General features: G+C 53.6%; 1 protein-coding gene across 1 annotated transcript in view; it reads left to right on the top strand.

The window, feature by feature from the left end:
• Window positions 1-23,052, top strand: part of CCDC88C (coiled-coil domain containing 88C) — a 168,188-nt gene that overhangs the window by 28,089 nt on the left and 117,047 nt on the right. Inside the window, exon 7 of the mRNA XM_042781485.1 lies at window positions 14,333-14,340. Within this exon, the coding sequence (XP_042637419.1) occupies window positions 14,333-14,340 (8 nt within the window). The remainder of the gene's footprint in view (window positions 1-14,332; window positions 14,341-23,052) is intronic.

The following is a 23,052-nucleotide window of genomic DNA, read 5'->3' as shown; positions in this document are numbered from 1 at the left end:
GAGGTGTCCTTCCTGCTTGGGGGGATTGAATCAGGGCCTCGGACCCCATGTCTGTAACCCCACCCACCCCGCACCCCTCTAAATGTGTGGGTTGGGGCTTTTGGGAGGCGTAATGGGAAGGGTTGCTGTAGACGGCAGTGTGTCTGCTGCTGCAGTTGGTTGCTGTGGAGTCGATCCTGACTCACAGAGACCCCGTGTGTGTAGAGAAGAACTCCATAGGGTTTTCTGGCTCTGGCCCACCTAGCAGCCCCGTGGCAGAAAGGCCTGGTGGTCTGCTTCTGCAAAGACTACGGCCAAGGAAACCCCGTGGAGCTCAGTTCTGCTCTATGGCACATGGGATTGCCGTGAGTTGAAATTGATGTGATGGCCACTGGATGGTGTTTTCTTTGTTAACCTTTCGGAAGCAGGTTGCCAGGCCTGTCTTCCGAGATGCCTCTGGGTGGGTTGGAATAACTCTTGAATGCCGTCTGGGGAGGGGAGAGTGTGAATCAGGGAGAGAGTGGCCGTGCTTGTGGAAATGGGGTCTCCTGGGAGCAGATGTCATGATGGCCTTGGTGGCTGCCACCCTGGAGGGTCCCTGGAGGGTCAGAGCAGCACTGGAGTTAGAAGGTGAATTCATGATGACGTTGAACTCTAAGTATGCGTTCAGACTTGGTTGGAAAGAGTTTAGAAAGTGTGAGGAGTGACAAGACTCTAAACTCCACAGCAGAGAGAGCGAGAGAGCGTGGGGAAAAGAATCTAGTTTAGGACAATTTGACTTTCCATTTTTTAGCTGTCTGATTTTAACAATCGTCTTTGAATTAAAATGCAAAGAACAGAGTTGGGGCTTTCATTTTGCAGCGAGAGGGTTTGAACTGTGGGGAAATGGTAAACTAGAACCAACTTATGCTGTGTTTCCGGGTCATCGTGAGGCCCAGCACACAGGTGCCTAAGGAGTGGGCCAGCTCAGGGAGTTTCCGGAACATTGCTGTTTGTGACTGCTGTTGTCTGCAGGGGTTGGTGTTGAAGGCAGTAGAACGGAGGAGACCACCTTGTATACCTGTTGTTGTGTGTTGTCGAGTCAATTCTGACTCACTGTGACCCTGCAGGACAGAGCAGATCTGCCCCGTGGGGCTCCTAGGCTGTGGTCTTTAAGGAACCCAGTAGCCAGGTCATTGTCTCCAGTGCAGTGGCTGGTGAGTCCCCGCTGCCGACCTTCTGGTTAGCAGCCAAGCCCCCCCCACCACTGCGGCACCAGTGCCCCTTCTCTACCCAACACCAGACTGTTGCTGTTGAGTTGTTTCCAGCTTTACTTCAGGACCCTTATACGCCTCCCTCGTCTGTCCTTACCTTCACAAGGTAGGCTTTTTTCCCATCTCAAAGATGAGGAGACCGAGCTCAGAAAAATCAAGGTCCCCACGAGTTTTGTTCCAAAGCCCAGGATCTTAAACCTGTAAGTGGTGGAGCCTGAGGGCTGAGCCCAGTTCTTTCCAGCCTCCCGAGCTGAGAGGTGACAGTGACCCAGGAGAGGGAAGCAGCTGTTGCCCTTCGTTCTCAGGCTTTGGGAATGCCTGGTGTTTTGGATTTTATGTTTGTAAACTCATTTAGGCTCTGGGAATCTTGTCACAGCACGAGGCCCTTGTCGGCCTTTCACAGATGGACTTGGAAGACGGCTTCCGTACCAGCTGCGGGGGGCTGCTGAGGGCATGGCTCTGGTCGTTGTCTCCTTGTGTCCTGTGGTGGGATTTAGAGCAGCAGTTTGAACACCCTGAGGTTGGAAGGATGAGAGCCCCCGGGACAGCCTCTGGATTACAACCCTGAGGTTTGAGGGAATTTCATGAACGTGACTACCCCTTGTTGCCAGCCGGTGTCGTTCTTCAGTTAGTCCAGAGCTCGTGGCAGACTAGGGGAGTTGCACCGAGTTAGATGCCTCCCAGTTTGATAGCAAGATGGTGATGCTAAAAGCATGAGTTTTGGTGGCACGTAGGGCTATATGCCAGGCATCATGCACAAACAGTTACCTCCTGAAGGAACAAAGTGGGACTCCACTAAGAACGTGTTTGGGGTTAACTCTGAAGGCCTTGAAGCTTGGCCCCAGCCTCAGCAGGGTCGATATCTGCCATTTAGGTGGCAGATTACTGTGGCTAGTTGAGCAGGGGTTAGTTAGCATTTCTTATTCTTGGTCTTTCTTTCCTTGTTTGTCTAAAGGAAAAACCTTCTGACTTGGAGTTGGCATGTGGGTTTTTCCACTGTTGAAGCAATTAAGCTTAAGACCCAGCAGCCGAGGTACTCGTGTAGGTACGGATGGTTCTGGAATAAGAACAGTTTTTGAAAGTTCATGCTTAAAGTGGGATTACACTGCCAAGCACAGGAAGCACCCCCTCCGCTGTCTCAAGCCTTTGGGGACGGGTCAGTGACCTTGGCTTTGAACTTGGGATCACAGCCAGCAGCTGTTGGTGGCTTTCTAGGGGAGGAAGCTGGTGACAGAGGTCAGGGCGCACCTAGTGCTCCTTCTCGTGTCTGCACTTGGAGGGAAGGTGGGTGGAAAATGTCTTATTCCCACCTGAGGTATCCCTCCTGGTGAAGGCCCCCTCCCCTTGGCCTTTAGTGCCTCAGGCCTTAAGACAAGCATGGTGGACGGATCTGGTGGTGGTCTGGCTTCAGACAGCACCCTGCTTTAGGCTGGTGAACGCTTGTGGGGGGAGTTCTGTTCCGTGTGGAATGACCCTTCTGCCCCCGCCCCCATGCTTCATTTTCTGCCTTCCGTTAGTTAGTTCTGCTCTGTCCTGTAGGTTCACTGGGAGTCAGGATTGACTGCAGTGGGTGTTTTTTTAATTTGTTGTTCTCACATAAATGATAGGAATCTCAATAAAACTTCAAATAAAAAGAGAGGAAAACTGTCCACCCACCCCCTTGCCCCCTCAGCACATTAAAACGGCCTCTGAGCCTCTGGCTGTTCCCTGGGAGGACACTCTGTGGCCTTCCTGGGAACAGCTGGGGGCTATTAATAGTCGGGGAAGTCCTCACCCCTCCCCCTGCCTCTCTCTCCCGGGCCACAGTTCAGAGCAGATAGCAGCTTTATGAGGTGGAGACATCACTGTGAGGGTGTCTCAGCCCTTTTTTAGTCATTGCCTGTGTTTCACAAGTGGCTGACAGCTTGTGTGTGCTTCTTATTTACAGCTCAGTCTGAAGGACTGCTGGGTCCACATTCACCCCTAAGGAGCAGATGCCTGGTTCTGTGGCTTGTGGCACCCGTCCAGGCCCTTGGGTGCCGGGACAAGCCCTCAGCCAGGATCTGAGTGGCTTATGGTAGAGCGAGCGGGGCAGACAGGTGCTACCTGGTACCGGCCTGGGCCTCAGAGAGTGAGGATCAGGTGAAGAGTGTTGGGAAGTCGGGCTATAGCATCTCCGAGCCGAGAGCCACAAAGCCCCCCATGGGGGAGAGGGGTAGGCTGGGGTGCTGGAGGTGGGACGCAGCTCCCATGTGACATAACAGAAATCTGGTCATACGTGGGGAGACTTCTCAGTGAGCTGGGGCTCCCTTAGCACCCCGACACTCTCCCACTTACTGGCCAGTGGCTTGGTAAATGCACCTGTCTGTCTTTTTCAGACCCAGGTGACTGTCATGGAGAGTTCTTTACATGCAGGTCCTGACCACGTGTGGCTTTGCCGTTTTGACTGTAGGACGTTCAAGCTTGGAGGGACTTCAGGGTCACCTGGTGTTGAGGTGCTCACCCCTGGCAGCACTCTGGAGCCCAGCGCCAGGAGAGCTTCTGATTTAGTTGGCCTGGGGAGGCTTGGGTATGAGTATTTTTTAACAGCTCCCTTAGGTGCTTCTAATTAGACTGATGTGCAGGCAGGGTTGCCCCAGCAGTCCTCTTCAACCCACTCCTCCTCCGGCAGCTGGGAAAACAAACACAAGGACATTAAATGGCCCTCCTGTGGCCTCTCAGAGACTCCAGGGCCGCTGGCAGCGGATCTGAGACCTTGAGGTCGAGGCTCTTTTCTCAAAAGGTCACTCCTTCCCTCCTCGTTATTCCGGGTCAGGCATCAGTCAGGAATCTCCCTGGGCCACAGAAACCCAGCTTGCTGGGCCTTCTTGTGGACAGCAGTGGTGCTTTTGTCCAGGGCCTAAGGGAAGCAGAGGGAGCTCTGGTAGCATAGTGCCTAAGGCACTTGACTGCTAACCAGAAGGCTGGCGGTTCAAACCCACCAGCCACTCCTCAGAAGGAAGATGGGGCAATCTACTTCTGTAATGATACTGCCTCGGAAACCCAAGGAGGGGTCTCTATGAGTTGGGTCCGACTCGACGGCACATAACAACAACAATAACAATGGAAGCAGGCAAGAGAGTTTGGGTTTTTCATTTTGCATCTGGCTTTGGCATTTTGGGGAAATAGGAAGAGATGCCTGACATATGGCAGCTGTCAGCAGCACCCTGCCCACCCCACCCCCCGCGCCCTCAAGGTCTTGTGGGGAGTGTGTGGCCCCTGTGTAGCTGGGCACCTGGAAGGAGGCGTGGTAGAGCCACACACTCTGCCCTGGCCAAGCCATTTCAGCTGCTCATTTCAGCAATGTGTTCAGTAAAGCATTGAGGTTCTAAAGCAGGAGCTAGGAACGCGTAGCCTCGGTCTCGTAAAAGGCTGGAAAACACACAGTGTTGTGAGAGGTCTTGCAGGTTTGTCTTAGGTGAGCTTATTGTTCTGGTTGGTGTCCGTCTAGTGTCTGGGGTACTTGGGCTTTTAAGCCCCAATTGTCCTCACAGGTTGTTTTCTGAATATCAACCGCTTCAAGTTCCATTGTGCCCCTTCTCTGCTGAGAGGCATGCATTAGTTTCTTTGGCTGCTATAACAAATGACCACAGAGGTGGTGATTTCAACCAACACACATTTATTCTCTTAACAATTCTGGATGCCAGAAGTCCTAAAATCAAGGTGTCAGCAGGGCCGTGTCCCTCCTGGAGACTCTGGGGGGGAGTCTGTTTCCTTGTTCCTAGAGGCCACCCACATTCCTTGGCTCATTCATGGTCCCTTCTCCATCTTCAGAGCCAGCAGTGTGGCGTCTCCTCTCCCCTCTGATACCATGCCACCCTCTTATAAGGACTCCTGTGATTAAATTCAGTCCTGGTGGTGCAGTGGTTCAGTGCTCAACTGCTAGCCCAAAGGTTGGCCGATCAGACATACCGGACCCTCTGAGGGAGATGGCTGTGGCGGTCTGTTTCCATCGAGAATTTCAGCCTGGGAAACCCCGTGTGGCAGTTCTGCTCTGTCCTGTAGGGCCACTGTGAGTTGGAATCAACTTGATGGCATGAGTTTGGATATTCGAGAAAACCTCCCCATTTTAGGATTCTGAGTCACATCTGCGAAGTCCCTTTTACCGTGTGAAGGTAACATAATTACAGGTTCTGGGGGTTAGGATGTGGATGTCTTTGGGGGTCATTACTTACCTGGCACAAAGTCCTTTTCAGGCTCTGTGGAAGCTGCTATGTGGAGCAGAAAGCCCTGGGTGCCCCGTTTGCCAGCCACCACTCTGCACCAGGGTGGCTGCTGCTTAAAAGGTTCCTTAACTCCACTGAATACCTACTGTGTGCAGCCCGTCTCCATGGCAACCCTAGAGGCCGAGTGGACGTGGGAACTGAGGAGCCAGAAGGTTCAGGAATGCATCATGGCCCTGGAAACACCTTTGTAAATTCAGACTTAGAACTCCTCAGCGGCGAATACCATCCTTTCCATTGAACTCTGGTGGATCTGTTATCTTTGCACGGATGTTTTGTGTTTAACCCTGCAGTTGAGTTTCTTTCTCAGGCGTCCAGGAGAGGCTGCACATTTTCGGGTGAACACTTGCACTGAAAGCTGATGTCCCTGCGTCCTTTGTGCCTCAGTTTCCTCGTCTATAAAATGGGAATCACAGTAAGGTTGGAGTGAGGATAACTGAGTTCATACATGTAAAGCACTCAGGGCGGTGCCTGGAGCCTTGTACATTAGCAATCGCTGCTGTTAGTGCCTTTGAGGGGAAAGAAGGGTAAGACTCACTGGTGGTTCTAGCTGCCTTCCCTGGCACAGGTGCCATAGTGGTTCCAAGACCCGTGAAGTGGGTCTCAGGGACGAGGCTTGTTCCTCGGCCACAGCAGCAGGGCCCAGGATTCATCAGTTGTCCTGGGACAGGGCATGAGGAGGAAAAAGCATGCCGGCCCCTAGGGAATCAGTGAGAGTTTCCTCTGATGTGAACAGCCACGTTCTGTACCATGCTGTGGCATTATGGGAAGTCTGAAATGGCCACCCAGGCCACGTGGGCAGAAGACGTGCAGGGTGGTCTAGTGAACAGAAGCCGTCAGCTGCCAGAGGAAGGGTGTGAATCAAGATGGTGGGTGAGCTGTGATCACCGTGAGGTGGGTGTGTGCCCACACACAAACATGCAGAAACTCTGGCTCTGACAGAGGCTGTGCTGCCCGCATGCGCTCTGACTCGTAGGTTCGCGTAGGGGAGAGAGCGCGGTCCTCAGAGGATCTCTGTAGAAACTATGAAGTACGTTGTCGTGTGTTTTTAGCCCCATTTAACAGATGAGAGAGTGAGGCCCTGGGTGCTGAGTGGCTTGCTTTAGCATCCTACAGCTCGTGGGTGTCAGACTCGAAATTGGAGTGTAGACCTTCCTGCGCCTGGCCCAGTGTTTTCCTCTGCACTGTGTTACCACCGAGATGAAAATACATCTGGATGGTTTGTCTAGATGAAGAGGTGGGAAAGGTGGACCTGGTGAGTTGTGAGACCCCTGGGTCTGTGTGCGTTCCTGCCTGTGGGCCCCCCCTTTTCCGTGAATTGCGGGAGGTGCCCTCCTCTCACCCGTAGATGAGGCTGGCTGTCAGGGCTGAACACGGCAGAGACCAGGGCCTTGGGGTGGGTGCCACGGAGTGTGGTCATGGGGGCTGGCGTGGGGTTACGGTGGGACAAGACAAGAGAACTCTGAGTGTTAGGGGAAGGGTTTGCGGTAGCTCAGGGTAATGGTTGGTCTTCACTGATCGATGACTCTTGTTCCCGGGTTCTGCACTGTTGACACCACCCTGTTGTTGGCAGGCTGCTGTCAGGTTGGTGCCTAAGCCAGGGCGACCTGTGTGTTGCAGAGCAGACCCGATCTGTAGGGTTCTCTTTACGGAAGTGGTTTGCCAGGCCTTTCTCCGGTCGAGCTGTTCGGTGGGTTTGAACTGCCAGCTCTTAGGTTAGCAGCCATGGCAAACTGCTTACAGTATCCGGGGTCCTTGTCAGCACTGGCTTGTTAGAAATAGCCAGATTGGGATACCCCTGTAGATAAAACTGACAAGACTATTTTCCACCTGGGCTTGTGATGTTTGGGGACCTACAGATGTGTGAGCCTCAACCTCACAGCAAAACCAGCCCAACGCTGTGCTCCCAGTAAGAGGGAGGATCTGCAGGTACTGGGCTCACCATGCAGTTCATGAGCAAGGGGTCGCATTGCATTGCTTCACGGGTCAAAGAAAGGAGAGCAGTTGTCATCTTTTCAGAATGGGGACTGTGTTGTCCTTTGGGCGGGTGGAGACTGCAAAGTCTCTCCTCAGCTGTGGATTTGCGGGGCAGGGTTTGGGACATGACCACATGCTGCTGTGTTTCTCCCCTGGGCTTCCATGTGACTGAGGGTGCCCCAGTGGGCCCAGGTCCACTCCGGGAGCCATCTGTGATGGGGGTGGGAATGAGGACCGCAGGCCCAGAGTCCAGCACATGTGCTTGTCAGCACCACCGACGAGCCCCATTCACCAGCTGCCCGTGGAGTGGCCAAAAGTGCAAGAGAGTGGTCATGGGGGTGTGTGCGGTGGGGGCACGAGTGGGCCACCCTTTCTTCCCAGGGCGTTGTTCACAGCACAGGGGCGGGAGTCATAGTTTTCCTTCTTGAAAATGTTCAGATGACCCTCGTGTCTTAGATTCCGATGTGTTGACTGACTCTCACCTCAGTCTTTTTGGATGCACCAGTGTGCTGTGGTACTCAGGTGTGAGTACCCTTGGAATGTCTTCCCAGGATGCTCTAGTGCTGTTAATGCTCAGGTGTGGTACCTCAGAAGGTCCTCCCCTCACACTGAGTATGAAATTGGCTTCATAGAAATAGGTAATGATGCCTTCCTGCAGGTTCGTAGCATCGCCTGTTCTTAGAAACATCTCCACACAGATGAGTGTGTTCTGTCTCCTGTGAGCAGAATGGGCCTCGTCTCTCCTGACGCTATCACATTACGGTGGTGCGTCCTCTTCATGAGGGTTCCAGCTCCCTGCCCCAGCATGCAGCTGCCTGTAAAGGGATGTCTTTGCTCAGCGCTTCATTTCCCAAAGAACTGTGCTGTTCCCAGGGGTATCCAGTTTCCCATTGGCCGTTCACTAAGTCCACACTATTCTTAAGCAGCGAGAACTAGTGTTGCACAGTAAACTGATAGCTCGTGGAATATCCTTATCTAATAAGGACGGGACAGGTTAATAAGTTCCTGGCAGACCTTTGAGGAGGCAGAATGCCCCTGCAGCCCCCAACTCATCACTCCCTTCCCCTTTCCTTCCTTGGCCTGTAACACATGGTGCTCACCAGAATGCGGGAGGGGCCTTCCTTTCCCTTGGCGTTAGGGGGAGAGTTCCACTCAAGTCCAGCAGCTGGGCAGGAACAAAGCCAGTCTTGCCTGGTGCCGTTGGTGGACTCCTCAAGTTCTTGGCGCTCCCCCGCTGGAATGCAGCAAATAGGGGCTGTAAGCAGACTGTTTGGGGCTGAGCCCTTCCTGTGGGACTGAACTCTCTAGGGATATTTCACCCCGAGGCTCAGCCTTCCATTGCCAGTTCTGCAGCAGACGTGGGAGGAGGAGCTCCTATGAGGCTCCTAAGGCAGGAAGGCCCTGGGGCTTTGGGCAAGAAGGGTTTGAGAGGAGATGCCTTGGGCTGTAGGAGCTGGAGCCCCAATCTCCATCAGGCTTTAGAGACTCAGCCAGTGGGCGGGGGGGGGGGGGGGGGGGGGGGGGGGGGGGGGGGGGGGGGGGGGGGCTGCAGTGTGAGAGGGTGGGGTTCAGTGAGGGCTCAGGGGCACGTTCTCATTCTCTCCCTGTGGGACTGGGGGGCAGAACGGGTGCCAGCTCCGTGGTTCCTGTGACAGTCAGAGGCCGGGGCTTGCCAGTTCCCTGGCTGGGCCGTGGGCTGTTGAGGCGGCACACAGGCAGATGAGGCCTGAGGCCTGAGTTGGAGATGAAGTGCAGGATTTAAAAGCTCGTGGCAGTGGCTACCACGTCAGTCACTCAGAGAGGGATCGGGGCAGGAGATCCTGGGTAGGACAGAGTGGGAGAACCGTGTGGAACAAAACTCAAAATCATTCAAAAAAAAAAAAAAAGGGACCAGGTTTGCTCGTCTGATAGAGCCTGGTGAGATCCCCAAGACTGTGGCCTCTAGCTACCCCTTGGGTCTGGAACTGAACTCATTCCTGTGGCTTGCAGCCAAACAGTAACAGGCATGGGGTGAACATTTGCATCAGGTAGATACACTCCAGAAGGGCAGTGTTTGCACAGGGAGACAGCTGGGGGAGAGGGTGGACAGTGCATGGGAGGGAAGGACGCAGAGGAGAGGCAACTACGGGGAGGAAATGGGCAAAGAGGTATTACATCGTGGGGAGTTGTGGTCAGTGTCATAAAACAAAATGTGTATGAACTGTATGGAAAATGAATTTGCTCTAAACTTTCACCCAACTAAATAAATAAAAACAATAGAACTAAATAAAATACACAGTGAAACTAAAAAAACTAAAAACTAAAAACAAAAAAAAAAAAACCCCAAAAAAAATCTGGTGGCAGGTACCAGATTTTAGGGGTGTGTTCGAGTCTGTGCGTCAAGTCTGAGAAGTCTCTGGTCCCTACTAGAGTGTTCTGTCGGAGGCCAGGGCCAGAGAAGCATCTACTCAGGCTTTTCCCGGGCGGACGTCCAATACAGTTTCTTCCCCAGTCTTGGATGTTGCACCCCCCTCCTCTGGCTTGCATTTGGAGTTGCTCACGGTTCAGGTCATTCCGAGGGAGAGGTGGAGGATAAGCGCAAGGTGGGGCCATCACGCACCTCAGTAAGGGCCTGACTGTGAAGAATCCTTCAGTCTGTTACTTCTAACAAGGCAGCGGGTGCGGCCTCCACGTCCAGTGGGGAAGGATTAAAGATGTTGCCACTTTAGGCATAATCCTCTCCTGGGTGCTGTGTTGTGGAGCCCTCAAGTTAAGTAGGAAACACCCCCCACATTTACATTGTGCTTAGAAACCATCTAGTTCAGGGAATGGCAAACAGGCTTAGTCATGTCTGTCCAGAGTGCAGTATTGAGAAGGGCTTAGCTTTGGCATGGATCTGTGGGGAAAAGTGCTGTCATCATTAGTGATGTCTGCCACAGGTAGTAAGTGTATTTGTTATCTCTAATACTAGTTCAGCGTTGTTACTTTAGGAGCTCTGGTAGCATAGTGCCTAAGGCACTTGACTGCTAACCAGAAGGCTGGCGGTTCAAACCCGGCAGCCACTGCTCAGAAGGAAGGTTGGGCAATCTACTTCTGTAGTGATGCCACCTCGGAAACCCGAGGAGGGGTTGCTATGAGTCAGATCCGACTCGACGGCAGTGGGTTTATTCTCATTTTACAGAAGAAAACACCGAGGCACAGAGACGTTGTGACTTGTGTCTATGTTTATTGGTGGGCCTGGGACTAGAGCCTAAGGCTGCTGAATCTCAACCCAGTTATTCTTTCTACTGCCCTGACATTAACCTATCCTCCCTGGAGAGACCAGGTACACGCATGTGAAGCAGTGAGGGGAAATACCAGCTTGGCCCTGACAGAACGGGCAGTCCAGAAAACACACGGAGGCTTGGGAAGGAGGCGGGGGGAACTGCGTGGCCCAAGAGAGGAGTGAGCGGGCAGGACGGCCCAGGTGAGATGGGTGAAATTCTCCTGTCCCCTCCACAGACTGTCACAGCAAGATGGGCCACACGTGGCATGAAAGTGTAACAGCTGCCACTGCCAGCTCTCTTAGTGTCGGGTTTTGAAGCACTTTCCTGTAGGAGCAGAAGAGAATGTGTAACTGTCAGGAATGGCAAGAATGCAGCGGAGACAAAGCCCTAAACCCACAAGGCTCTCCGCCTGAGTGCCAGCCTGTTGGTTGCATCTGCAGTGGCCCCAGTCCCTTGCACACCAGTTGTTTGGGACTTGAGGTTTCTTCCCTTCATGGCCCCTTTGGTGACGTGTGATGAGTCTGGCAGGTCACAGCCCCTTCTGAGGGAACTTAGGGGCCTGGGGATCAGACTCCCCACACGAAAGCCCCCATGCCTTTCACTTCTGCCCAATAGATGCTTCTCTGGGAACCATTTGGTGATGCAGGGGTGACATTTTCCATGACAGGGTCAGTAGCTCCCAGTCGGGGAAGCAAAGGGTGGCTCAGGGCACCCACTGCTTGGGATTTTAGCTCGTTTTTCTTGTAGGAGAGGGAATCCGTTTGGCACTTCCAGAAGTTACTGACTTTAGTTACTACACCCTTGCGTGGGGTTGATGGGCCAGGTCATCAGCTGTCCGAGGTCACGGGGTCCATGGTCTTCTTGACTAGTGTTTATAGGTGTGGAAGGGCGTCACGCAGAAACTCTCCCCCGGCGCTGCCACTGTCCCCTGCGTAGCGAACTACCCGCCCAGCTGTCCCGTCCTCTTCCACTTCTGGGCTGGCCTCCAAATATAAAATCCTTTATTTTAAGAAGCCCATAGCAAAATAAATGTTTAAGGTATGTAATTGTGATTCCATTAAAAACTGCCCCTGTTCTTTGGGGCACGCATTCTGAGCATGGAGGGGCAGGGCATAGTGCTCACGTTTGCTTTCAAGTTCTTTTGCTTTTACAGCAGAGGGGAGGGGGTGGTGAAGTGAACCGTGCTGGTGGTGAAGGGGGAGGGGCCCACGGGGCTCGACGGGGTGCCTGCCTGTGTGGGCGTTTGAGACCTTTCACAATAATGATGTGTTCAGCGTGTGTAGGGTTCTGCTGGAGACGTTCTGACTTTAATAGAACTTCTGGGTGCTCTTTTCCATGGCTGACGGCGGGGTTAGAGGTGCTGCATCTCTGACAGACACCTGGGGCTTGGCTCTTGGGTTTTTGCTCCTTGCCCTTCCTCGTGAAACCTGCTGTGCTGCTTGATGTAACGTTTTCTGACGGGCCACCCTCTCCAGAGGTTACCCGGTCTCGTGGTTCAGTTCTACAGAGGGTTGTTTTTTCTGTTTTATTTTTAATAAAAGTACTGTATAAATAGTGACATCAGCTTTGTTTTTCTTGGGCACACAGTGATTGAGCATCTATGTGTGAAGATAAACATGAGGAAAGGAATGATGTAGGGGAGCGGCCTGCTGCTTCCAAGATTCCATCCTGGAGACTGGAAGGCTGGCGCAGAGAAAGGGGTCAGCCGGTCTCTCACAGTGGGGGTGTCTGCTCCCCGACAGTCTTGCCCATCTTGGAACCCTATAATACCTGTATTCAGCCCATGACCCTTTATCTTCACCATATTTTTTCTCTCTGTGCTCAAGGTGGATCTTTAGTAATTAAACTTCCTCAGGGCAGAGGCGGGATCCCACAATCTGTACATGTGCCTGGGCTCTGATATAACAAGGGTGTCTGTCTATTGGTCTGTGTGTATCAGTTTATGGTATGTGTGTGTTCCTATGGGTATCTGTGTTTCTGTGTGTGCCTCCATGTGTGTGTCAGTGTATGCGATGTTTGTGTGTCTGCGTGTTCGTGTGTATCTGTGTGTGTTTGGCTTTGTGTATGTGTCTGTGTTTACATTCAGCAGACATGTATGACTTCTGAGCTGAGCTTTTTTTATTGGTTACAAGCGAGCCCACTGGAAACGGAGTAAATACAGAAAACTCAGATGGGTGGCCTGAGCACTGGGGTGGGTGCCAGATGTGGCCATGGAAAGCCATCACAGTCAGCTGTCCTGGAGCTGCCCACCGGCTGCCGACAAGGAGAGCAGGTGCTGGAGTGGCACAGGGAAGGTCAGTGGGGAGTGGAAGCGCCCTGCTCACGTGGGCAGCTCTGTTAGCTTCCTGCTCACATGGGCTTGCTCTGAGGAAGTACACGAATGGGGGCACGCGGTATAGTAAATTACATAGTGTGGTTTTTCTAGCTATACGTCTTTGTGAACTCTGTGGTGAAATTTGCCATGAGCCACTGAGTAGCTCCTGATTGTTAAAGTTGTCCACCTGGGGTAATTCTGTTGGGAAGGCCAGGAAGCAATCTTCCGGGAAGTTCTTTTTCTCTCAGGTATGTAGAACTCTGATGTTGGGATTGGTTGGTTTGGCCACTCTGCCAGGCTCAAAAGGAGCCCTCTTAGAGGCAGAAGGAATCTCTGACTGCCGGCTGAGAAAGACGTGCTGCTGAGAGAAATGCGTTCCTGAGAGACATGCACTTGCTGAGAGAGAGATGCGAGAGACACGCGCTGCTGAGAGACTGAGTGCATTTCTGAACTTGAATTGTAGTCTGGTGCTTCCCTAATAAATCCCATAGTCTGTGAATTCTGTGTGGCCACTATAGTGAATTATCAAACCCAGCAGAGAGGTGGTGGTTGCTGCAGGAGGAACGATTGGTGTCTGGCTTGGTGAAAGGGCTGGAGGGAGGTAGTATGTCTGGCCTTGCAGGAATAGGCCTTGGGCTGCTGATGGTGATTCTGTCTTCCTCTTGTGGGGTAGAGGAAGTCAGAAGATGCAGCCTCCTTGCCCCTTTAGCAGGGCATTAAAAGATGGAGTAAGAAGACGCGGCCTTACGAGACCAGCCAGCCCTCGTCACGGCATGCTGCGTGGGGCCACTCCCACACCTGCCTAGCTGACAGAAGCCAGGTCCTCTAGTGTCAGATCTTCGCCCTGCACTTGACCCTGCTGAGGTGTCTACCTTGACATAATCCCTTGACTGCAATGCCATCCTCACCTTCCAGAAAGTCTCCTGCTGGCAAGAGTTGTGCAATGTCTCTTACCCCATTGGCTGGGAGGTCTGGTGGGAGGAACACATGGCTTTACATTCAGGTTGGTTGGGGTCAAGACTGGATCTTCCACTGTTAGTCTTGTGTTGGGTCATCACCCATCTGTTTTCTGTATGAAGGAGTACTAGCCCCAGGCAGTGGGGAGGGGACCAGAGTCCTCTGGGGACGCTAGTGTGCATTGCCAGTGAGTCTTGTTCAGTTTCTTGTCTGCTGTGGGAGGGGGTATGGATTACTGCAGTCACTTTGGGAAGCAGTTTGACATTCATATATGCTATGGCCCAGTGGCTTGCACTCCTAGGTATATGCCCAGGAAAACGTCCTATGTGTGTAGATACCGGCAGACGGGAACAAAAATCTTCCCAGCATTTCTGGTCACAGTAGCAAAACTCTGGAAAGTGCCAAGATGCCCATCAGTAAGGGAATGGCTGGCTAGACCCAGGCACCGTCCCACAGTGGAGTATTACACAGCCGTCCAAACACATCAGCTTCAGCGGCCCTCAGCGAAGCAGTAAAAATCCTGTGTTCTCAAAGGTTGTTGCTGTTGTTGTTGTTATGTGCTGTTGAGTCGGACTCAACTCATAGCGACCCCTCCTTGGGTTGCTGAGGCAGTATGACTACGGAAGTAGATTGCCCCATCTTCCTCCCGAGGAGTGGCTGGTGGGTTTGAACCGCCAGCCTTCTGGTTAGCAGTCAAGTGTCTTAGACACTATGTTACCAGAGCGCCTAGTATAAAGTTGTAAGTAACTAATACCGACAGTACCATGGACTGCCAAAAGAATGAACAAATCTGTCCTGGAAGAGGTGCAGCCTTAATGCTCCTTGGAAGTGAGAATGGCCAGGCTTTGTCTCACCGACTTTGGTCATGTTGTCAGAAGGGACCATTCCCTGGAGAAGGATGTCGTGCTTGGTAAAGTGGAGGGTCAGTGAAAAAGGGGAGGACCCTCGGCGAGATGGACCGACACAGTGGCTGCAACAATGGGCTCAGCTATAACGAGGATCGTGAGGCTGGCTCAGGGCTGGGCAGTGTTCCATTCTGTTGTACACGGGGTCACTGTGAATCGGAGCCGCCTCAAGAAGAAGTACCTGACAGAAGTGTACTCTCTGGGAATATTTACAGACACAGGAGAACAGTGTTGACAGAAGAGCAGGGGCGTGTGCACTGCTGATTCGGGTTCAGGGGTCTTGGGTGGGAAGGGCAAGGTGGGGCGAGGGGCACCGTCTGGTTAGATGAAGCTCTTAGCATTTGTTTTGAGTGATGGGTTTGCAGGTGGTTGTGACAGTATGACAAGGGGCTAAATGACTGCAAGTGGGCCATGTGTACATCAAAGAGGATCATGCACCAAGGGTTACAGGGACTAGTTGACCAGCTTGGTGTGTGAGGTCCAGCAGTGCCTCCTCCATGTTAATGTTAGCCAAGGCTGTGGTAGCCCAGTGTTCACTGCATGGAATGGGGTCCTCGGACCAGCCTCGCTGTGGACTCTTCTCCATGTTGTCGTCCCTCCCCCACCTGCCACCCACCCTACTCACATCTAACTCCTCCACTGCCCTAGTGACCTCAGCCTGCCTATGGCTTTGTTCTTCCTTAATGACTTGTTTCCTATCTGTGTCACACAGTTAGTGCCTTGTTACGTCCATGGTCTCACCCACTAATCATTTCCTCATGTGTGTAAGGGAGAGGTTAATCTCTGCCAGGGCAGAGGTTGTGGTTTATCTCCTTTTTATGTAGCAGTTAGTGGCTGACTCTTGCCTGCTCTCTCCTCCTTCCTTAATAAAAGATGCCAGCTTCCCCTCAAGCTTGGCATAGCCATGTGGCCAGTGAAGTATAGTGGCCGTGGTGAATGGTACTTCTCTGAAGCCTTCTCCGTAGGAGCTCTGCCTTCCTCCTTCCTGCTGCCTGGAAGAAGGCACGATGGTTGGTGCCTTCACCTCCAGGGAAGGGCAGCAGGTGGAAGGTGTCCCTGGCCCCCTGACACCTGGGGGTGGTGGGCACTCTCAGAGCAGCTTCATTGGCCTGTGTTCCAGCAAACTTGAATCTCATGTGAGCCCACGGTGTTCAGTCACTCACATGTGAACGTGATTCTCTGTGGCTTATCTTGTAGTCCTCCCATGGTTCTTACTAGTGCTGTTCGGGGTATATAATGAAAGTGCTCTCGTGGTGCAGTGGCTAAGGCATTTGGCTACTAACCAGAAGGTCAACGGTTTGAACCCACCAGCTGCTCTGTGGGAGAAAGATGAGGAAGTCTGCTTCTGTAAAGATTTACCGCCTTAGAACACCTGTGGGGCAGCTCGACTGTGTCCTGTGGGGTCCCTGTGTGTCAGAATTGACTCGATGGCAGTGGCAGTGGTTGGGGGTATCATGAATCTCATGGACTTAAAACAGTAGCAGAATCTTGAATTGGCACCTGGACCCCTCGGGACCGTCTGTGTCCAGTGAGGGATCTGGAGTCTGAACCTAACATTGGCTCCCGCTCTCCACTCAGCTGTGTGTGGCCCTGGGCTGGTCACTGGGTCAGTGGGTGAGTCAGTATGCTGGTGACCCCAGAGTGAGCTACATGGTTTGTTGTTTTGTTCTGTGTGTGTTGGGCTGCACTACAGAGGGTCCCCACACCCACCGCTATCTGGAGTCCAGCCCCGTTCACAGGTGGACTGCCGACCCCCAGACAGGGCCTACCTGCCCCCGTTGCAGATGTCCAGGTCCGTCTTGGTCGCTGCGAGCCCTCCACTCTCTATAAGCCCAGGTGGACGGGTGGGGATGAGATGAACCTCTCCTTAGGCAGGGTGGCCATTCTGCAGGTTCTTCACCGGCGTGTGGGGGACACAGAGTGAGAGCCGCTCCCTGAGAGGGTGAGCGGCTGCCCTGCACGAGGGTGGGGTGAGTGTGCAGAGGGGCAGCCTGCACGGGCGCGTCTGGACCTCCTTTTCCTGGGTCTGAGCAGCTGGGAGAGTGGCAGTCTCTTTAGAAGGCTGGCATCTATAACGGATTGAGGAAGGAGCGCTGGTGGTGCAGTGATTTAAGGGCTTGGCTGCTAACTGTAAGGTCGGCGGTTCTTACCCACCAGTGGCTCCCCAGGAGAAAGACCTGGAGATCGGCTCCTGTAAAGGTTACAGCCTAGAAGAGCCTGTGGGGCGGTTCCACTCTGTCACCCGGGTGCTGTGAGTTGGAATTGACCCGATGGCACCCAGCAGCAGCAGCTGAAATAGCACGTAGATGCCAAGGGAAATTGCCAGGGAACCGGGGACGTCGGAGTACAGAAGCTGAGGGAGCTTCCTCCAGGGCCGACAGAGGACGGGCCTCCCCTGGCGGGGGAGCTGGTGCCCTGCGTTTGGGCTTCTGGCCTCCTGACTGTGAGGAAATAGGCTCCAGTCCTGTAGAGCCCCCCACTTGTGTACGTTACACAGCACCAGGCGGCTAAGCCGGGCTCGAACGCGGAGATGGGGCTGGCGGGAAGGCCTCTCGCACCTCAGCAGGCCTGCAATGTGCTGGCGGCAGGGTGGCAGGCCAGCTGACCCTCAGCCCGCCGTCCTGCTGCTGTCCCACCTCTGGGGCTCAGGCTGCTGGCTCCGCTGGCCGCGTGGCACCCGGGGGCCGGCCTCTGGGCCTCCAGCTCGAGGCCCACTCTCCTGTCTGCTCCACCTCCCACTTGAGCCAGCAGTTGGTTTCAGGATGAGGGGCCTGCATTTCCAGCACCCCCTCTCTCCTCTGCTTTCCCGCGGGAAGTGTTGATTCAGAGCCTCCTCATGTCCGACCCGGCCGCGTTCCTGAGAGCTCACTAGTGAGGTAGCTGGCAGACGTCCACCCTCGTAAGTCTGAGGCCACTTACCGCCACATCCCTGCCTCATAGCTGGAATGTGGCAGGTGCTCAGTGCGTACTTGAATGAACAAACAAACAGAGGAATTTAAAAGTGAGATGGTTTATGAGTTTACAAAGCCCAGAGGACTGTGGCCGAGTTGAGACAGATGCAAGGGTCCCCATCACGAGGCAGAATGCGGGTGCCCTGAGAGCATCCGTGGGTCTGTCAGAGCCTCTTGGAGAGCAGGACACGGCTCCCCAGGGGGAGGACCTCGCGTGCTTGCTGCCAGCCCTTCCTGGCATGGCCTTGAGTGGCCAGGGAAGCCTTCCTTCCACCCCAGCTCCTCAGGCCTCTCCACCTCCCAGCTCCGCGAGTCCCCTTTGCAGACCCATGCAGGGCTGTGCTGGGCGCTCCCTGTCTTCATGCCTTTTCTCGCTGGCTACACGATGAGCTAACTTCCGGGCTCGGAAGATCTGGGTTCCAGTGCCTGCTTGGTCAGTCACTAGCTGTGTGGCCCCTATCGGTTCTCAGTCTGTGTGTGTGTGAAATGGGCACCATAAAAGCATGTGCCCGTCTGAGCACGAGACCACGTGTGCAGAGTGAGGAGTGGTAGACCGGGGCAGGTGTTCTTCAGTGCCGCCTGATGAACAGAACCTCGCATGTAGGCAGGTGCTCAGTTAGCACGCGCCGTAGCTGCGGCCCTCGCTTCCTCTGGCTTGGCCTGGAAGAGTTTGCTGTGGGTCAGCAGTGCGTTAGGGAGCTCTGCCCTTCTCCTGAATGTGGGCACAGGAACAGCCAGTGAGGCATCCCTCTGTGCCTACAGTGTTGACTCTCAGCTGGCCCCTGGGGAAGCCCAAGCAGCTGGTCTGCTGGGTGATGCCTGCCTGGTGGTGCCAGGTGGTGGGGTGGGTCTGCATGCCTTAATTGCGAACGTTCTTTGATTCCGGTCTTGCCTTTTTCCCACCTTACCCGAGCTGGAGGGAAAGCATCCCTGCTGAAAAGAGAAAGGAAGGAGTGCAGGACGAGCTTATTAGCTTGTGGTCCTCAGAGCAGAGGGCCCAGGGATCTAATTGAAGGGCCTGCTTCCATCCTGCCCTTCAGGATCCAATTCCAGCTGTTCCCACTGTGAACACACACGCTAACCTTGAGGTGTATGGCCCTTCATTAGTTCATTTGGCAGAGGTTCACAGAGCCCCTCCTGGGTGCCAGGTCCCCACCCTCAGGCAGGGCTTTGAACTGGTTTGAAACAGTTTAGTCCTGTCCTTTGGAGCATATGTGTTGCATAGCAACCAGATCTCTTGCACATGGATTTTGACCCCAGTAGGAAACAGACAGTAGTGTCTCCCTCAAAGATGGCAGCCAACCACACTGCTCCGAATGTGTATTGGCCACCACCTTTGAGCAAGCCACTGCTGCCTGTTTCCTCCTTGGGTCAAAATCCCACCAAGAGACTTGGTTGCTGTGCAACGTGTATGCACCATTGGCCATGACGTCGGTCATGACGGAACCATTTCAACCCAGTTTGAAGCCCTGCTCGTCCTCAGGGCCCCGCAGCCTGGTGAGGAGACACCAGGCTGGCTCAGCAGGGGAGACTCTGTCCCAGCTTTCTGTTTAGGGACAGAAGAACTGATCCCGTCCCCCACATACTCAGCATCTTGTACCACATTCGTGCTACAGCACTCATCACACTCAGACATGACGGAGTGTCACTGCGTGCTGGTTCCCAGCTCAGACAGACATCACTCATCAGTCATGGCGCCCCAGCCTCTGAGCCTAGCCCTGGCCTCAGAATCCTTTTCAGCACAGCACTCTAGGTTGTTGCTGCTGGTCTCCTGCAATTGGTGCCCAAGTTCTCACCTTCCTTATGACCCCCGGTGCTGGGCGAGTTACTCTGGTTAGGTCTCCTTGTGGCTCCTCAGGTTGCAGAACGGAACACTGACCACGGGAGCCCACTGGGAGCAGATGGACTGTTGGCACCAGCAGGACGGCGCAGCGTGTTGCAGCTGCGATTCTCCTGTTCTCCACCTCCACCCACTCATACCCTCGCTCCATTGTGTTTTGCTCAGTTGTCATTTCATCAGAGGGCCTTTTTTGCGCCCCCATCTTCAGTATTTTCATTTGCCCTCCTGTCTTCGTGGCTGTGGTAGTTAAGGTTGTGTGTCACCTTGGCTGGGCCTGGCTGAGTGGCTGGGCAGCTGGATGTAGTGTTCCCCGTGGTGAGATTGGTATTCTCCATGGTGGAATCTACTGGAGCATCTGAGTAGCTACCTTAGGGATGTGGTCTGCTTCCAGTATACAGGAGGAAGTGTTGAGAAACGTCTGCGGGTCTTGGCACGCTTGAATCCTGCGTGCAGCTGCGTCGTTGTTCAGCAGCCTGCCCTGTTGTCTGCCGGTCTTGAGACTGTTTGAGGACATGAATCAGTGGTCTGCCATGTGGTTTGGTCATACGGGGACTGTGCCTTTTCACTTGTCGACCTTGGGTTTGTCAGCCTGAGCAGACAGCAGCTGCCTGAGTGAAGAGACCTGTAGCTTCAGTGGGTCGGGAGTAAGAGGCCGAGCTGAAGCCCAAGGGAAGGGCTTTCACCCAGCCCCTCGAGTTGGTACTTTGAACTCTGACATCTAGCCTCCTAAACTGTAAGAGAATAAAATCTGTTGAAGACATCCATCTGTTGTGTTTCTGTTAGGGCAGCAGTAGGTAACCCGGACAGTGGCCCTCACTGTTGATCACCCACCCTGCTTTGTCTTCTTCACAGCATTTAGTGATGCCTGGCACGTGTGTGTGATTTGTATGTATTGATCTGTCTCCCTGATTTACTGCAGTATCTCCAGCAATCCAAAGCAGTGGTTGATCCAATAGACCTTACATTACCAAGTAGCTGATGTGGTCCCTGGGTCCTGGAAAGGGTTAAATGCTTGCCTGCTAACTGAAAGGTCCCTTGGAAGAAAGGCCTGGTGAGCTTATGAAAAACCAGCCATTGAACACTGTCCGGTGCACAGTTCCACTCTCACTGCCGTGAACCGGAATTGACTTGATGGTGGCGACTGGCTTGTACCACCTTCTGGGGTTAGGCTGGAATGAGATTCATGGAGTATCTGGCCCAGCTTCTCAGGAGCTCTGGGACGATGGTTAAAGAAAGCATTTGGCTGCTAACCGAAAGGTCAGTGATTGGAACCTGCCAGCCACTCCGTGGGAGAACGATGAAGCGTTCTGCTTCTGTAAAGATTTACAGCCTTGGAAACTCTAGGGGCGCTCTGAGTCAGAACTGATTTGATGGCAGTGGGTGTCATTTGTTTATTTTTTAGCACAGTTTCTGGTTACTTAAAGGAGTTCTGGTGGCATGGTGGGTAAGGTATTTGGCTGCTAACCAGAAGGTCAGTGGTTTAAACCCACCAGCCACTCTGTGGAAGGAAGATGGGGCAATCTACTTCCGTAAAGATTTATAGCCTCGGAAACCCAACGTGGGTCGCTGTGAGTCAGAGTCGACTCAGTGGGAGTGAGTTCGTTTTTTTTTTTGTTTGTTTGTTTTTGGTCTGGCTTATTAGGTACTCTGATTTATTATTGTCCAAAATCAGGAGTTCTTTGCACTACAGATAGGGGACAGGCCCCTGCTGTGACCAACCCCCCGTGCTTCCCCACCCCGTGGTCACTTCCGTTTCACCGGCAGTTGGTGAGTGTGTGCTGTGGGCAGCACGGCACAGTGATGGAGGATTCAGAAGTGAGCTCGCTACAGCACCTTCCGTCCGGCCCTCGAAACCCGAGGTCCCTGTCCCCTGGAGTGCAGGGCACGCTGTTCCAGCACTTGAGTGTAAAGAAGGGAGGGGCTTGGGCACAGGCGACCAGCACCTAAGGAAGGCTTTGGTTAGAGGAGGCCTTGCAGTCAGCATTGTGGGATGGAAAGGGTTGCATTGGGTGAGTGGGCCAGGTACAGGCTGGGCTGTGGAGCCACTCTCAGCCCCTGCCTGTCCCCCAGCTGGGACAGCTGCCTTGATGGTGATAACATCTGTTGAGATTTCCACTTCCTGCTGAGATACTAGCCATGGCAAACTTGTTGTTTCTTAACTTCCTCCTCCCTGGTTTTTCACCCGTGCCCTGAGCTGCACTCTGTTTCCTGCTATAGAATCAGTGCTTGGGGCTAGAGACACAGAACCTTCCCGAGTGTGTCCACCGTAGGGCTCTTCTTGAAGCAGGACAGAGGAGGCGTGTTCTGCCCAGGGTGTCTGCAACAGCGCCCAGGAAACATCAGGGCCGGTCAGCGTCCACGGGGGCCTAGAGCGTGCCAAGCCCACTGCTTGGTCTCCTGGAGGTTAGGTGTCTGCCCACCAGTTTGCCCACCTGGCAGGAGTGAGCTGGTGGTGTGTCTGGCAGAGGGGACTTTGTCCTGGGACAGCATAGAGCGTGTCACTCTGGTCCCTGGGTTGGGAAACACAGGGTGGCCGTGGCGTCTGCTGCTCCCTTTGCCCTCATTCCTGTCTCTCTTGGTTATCTAGGGCTGTTACAGCAAATACAGGTGGATGGCTTTAACAAGCAGAAGTTTGTTCTCACAGTGTGGGAGGCTGGAAGTCCAAATTCAGGGTGCCAGCGCTAGGGGGAGGCTGGCTGTGTCTCCTGGTTGTGAGAGGTTCCCAGCGCGGGGACCCTGCGTGCAAAGATGTGCTCTTGGCTCTTCCTTCTTGGTGGTAGTAGGTCCTTCTTTCTCACTTCTCTTTTCACTTTTGTGAGATAAAACGTGATCCACGCCACACCCCAGGGAAATTCCCCTTACATGGCAACGGGGCTGTATGGCATTAAAGGTGTTGACACTCACTCTAATCCTCTTTAAACTGATTGGCTGATCAGATCCAATCACATCAGGGAAAATCATTACATCATTACATTACTGCCAAGTCACTGAGAGCCATGGCCCAGCCAAATTGACACATATTTTTTGAGGACAGTTCAAGCAATGACATTCTCCCTGCAGCCGGCATACCCCACTTACATGCGCATGTACCATGGCAGCACCTGCTCCTCATTGGTTCCTGTTTCCATGTACTCTTGCCTCCTCCGTGAAGCCTTTCTGGGTTACTCCCTCCTTTTTGCTCCCTGTGTCCCCAGGTCACATGTCTTGCAGCCCCTCTGTTAGGGTGCTGGATTTGCCCCGGGTTTGTCTCCTCCATCCGACTGTGAGCTCCCTGAGGGTAGGGCGTGGCCCGAGGGCAGTGGCCATCTGCACAGGTGCAGGGTCTCTGCTATGCTTATCTCTGCCTCATTTCCTAGATTGGAGGACAGTGATCTTTTTTTTTTTTTTTTT

Source organism: Orycteropus afer, unplaced genomic scaffold (assembly GCF_000298275.1).
Source record: "Orycteropus afer afer isolate SDZICR_OR568_19922 unplaced genomic scaffold, OryAfe1.0 scaffold00127, whole genome shotgun sequence".
Lineage (NCBI taxonomy): Eukaryota > Metazoa > Chordata > Mammalia > Tubulidentata > Orycteropodidae > Orycteropus > Orycteropus afer.
The sequence above is the reverse complement of the archived record's forward strand: the minus strand, read 5'-3'. Positions and strand labels throughout refer to the sequence as shown.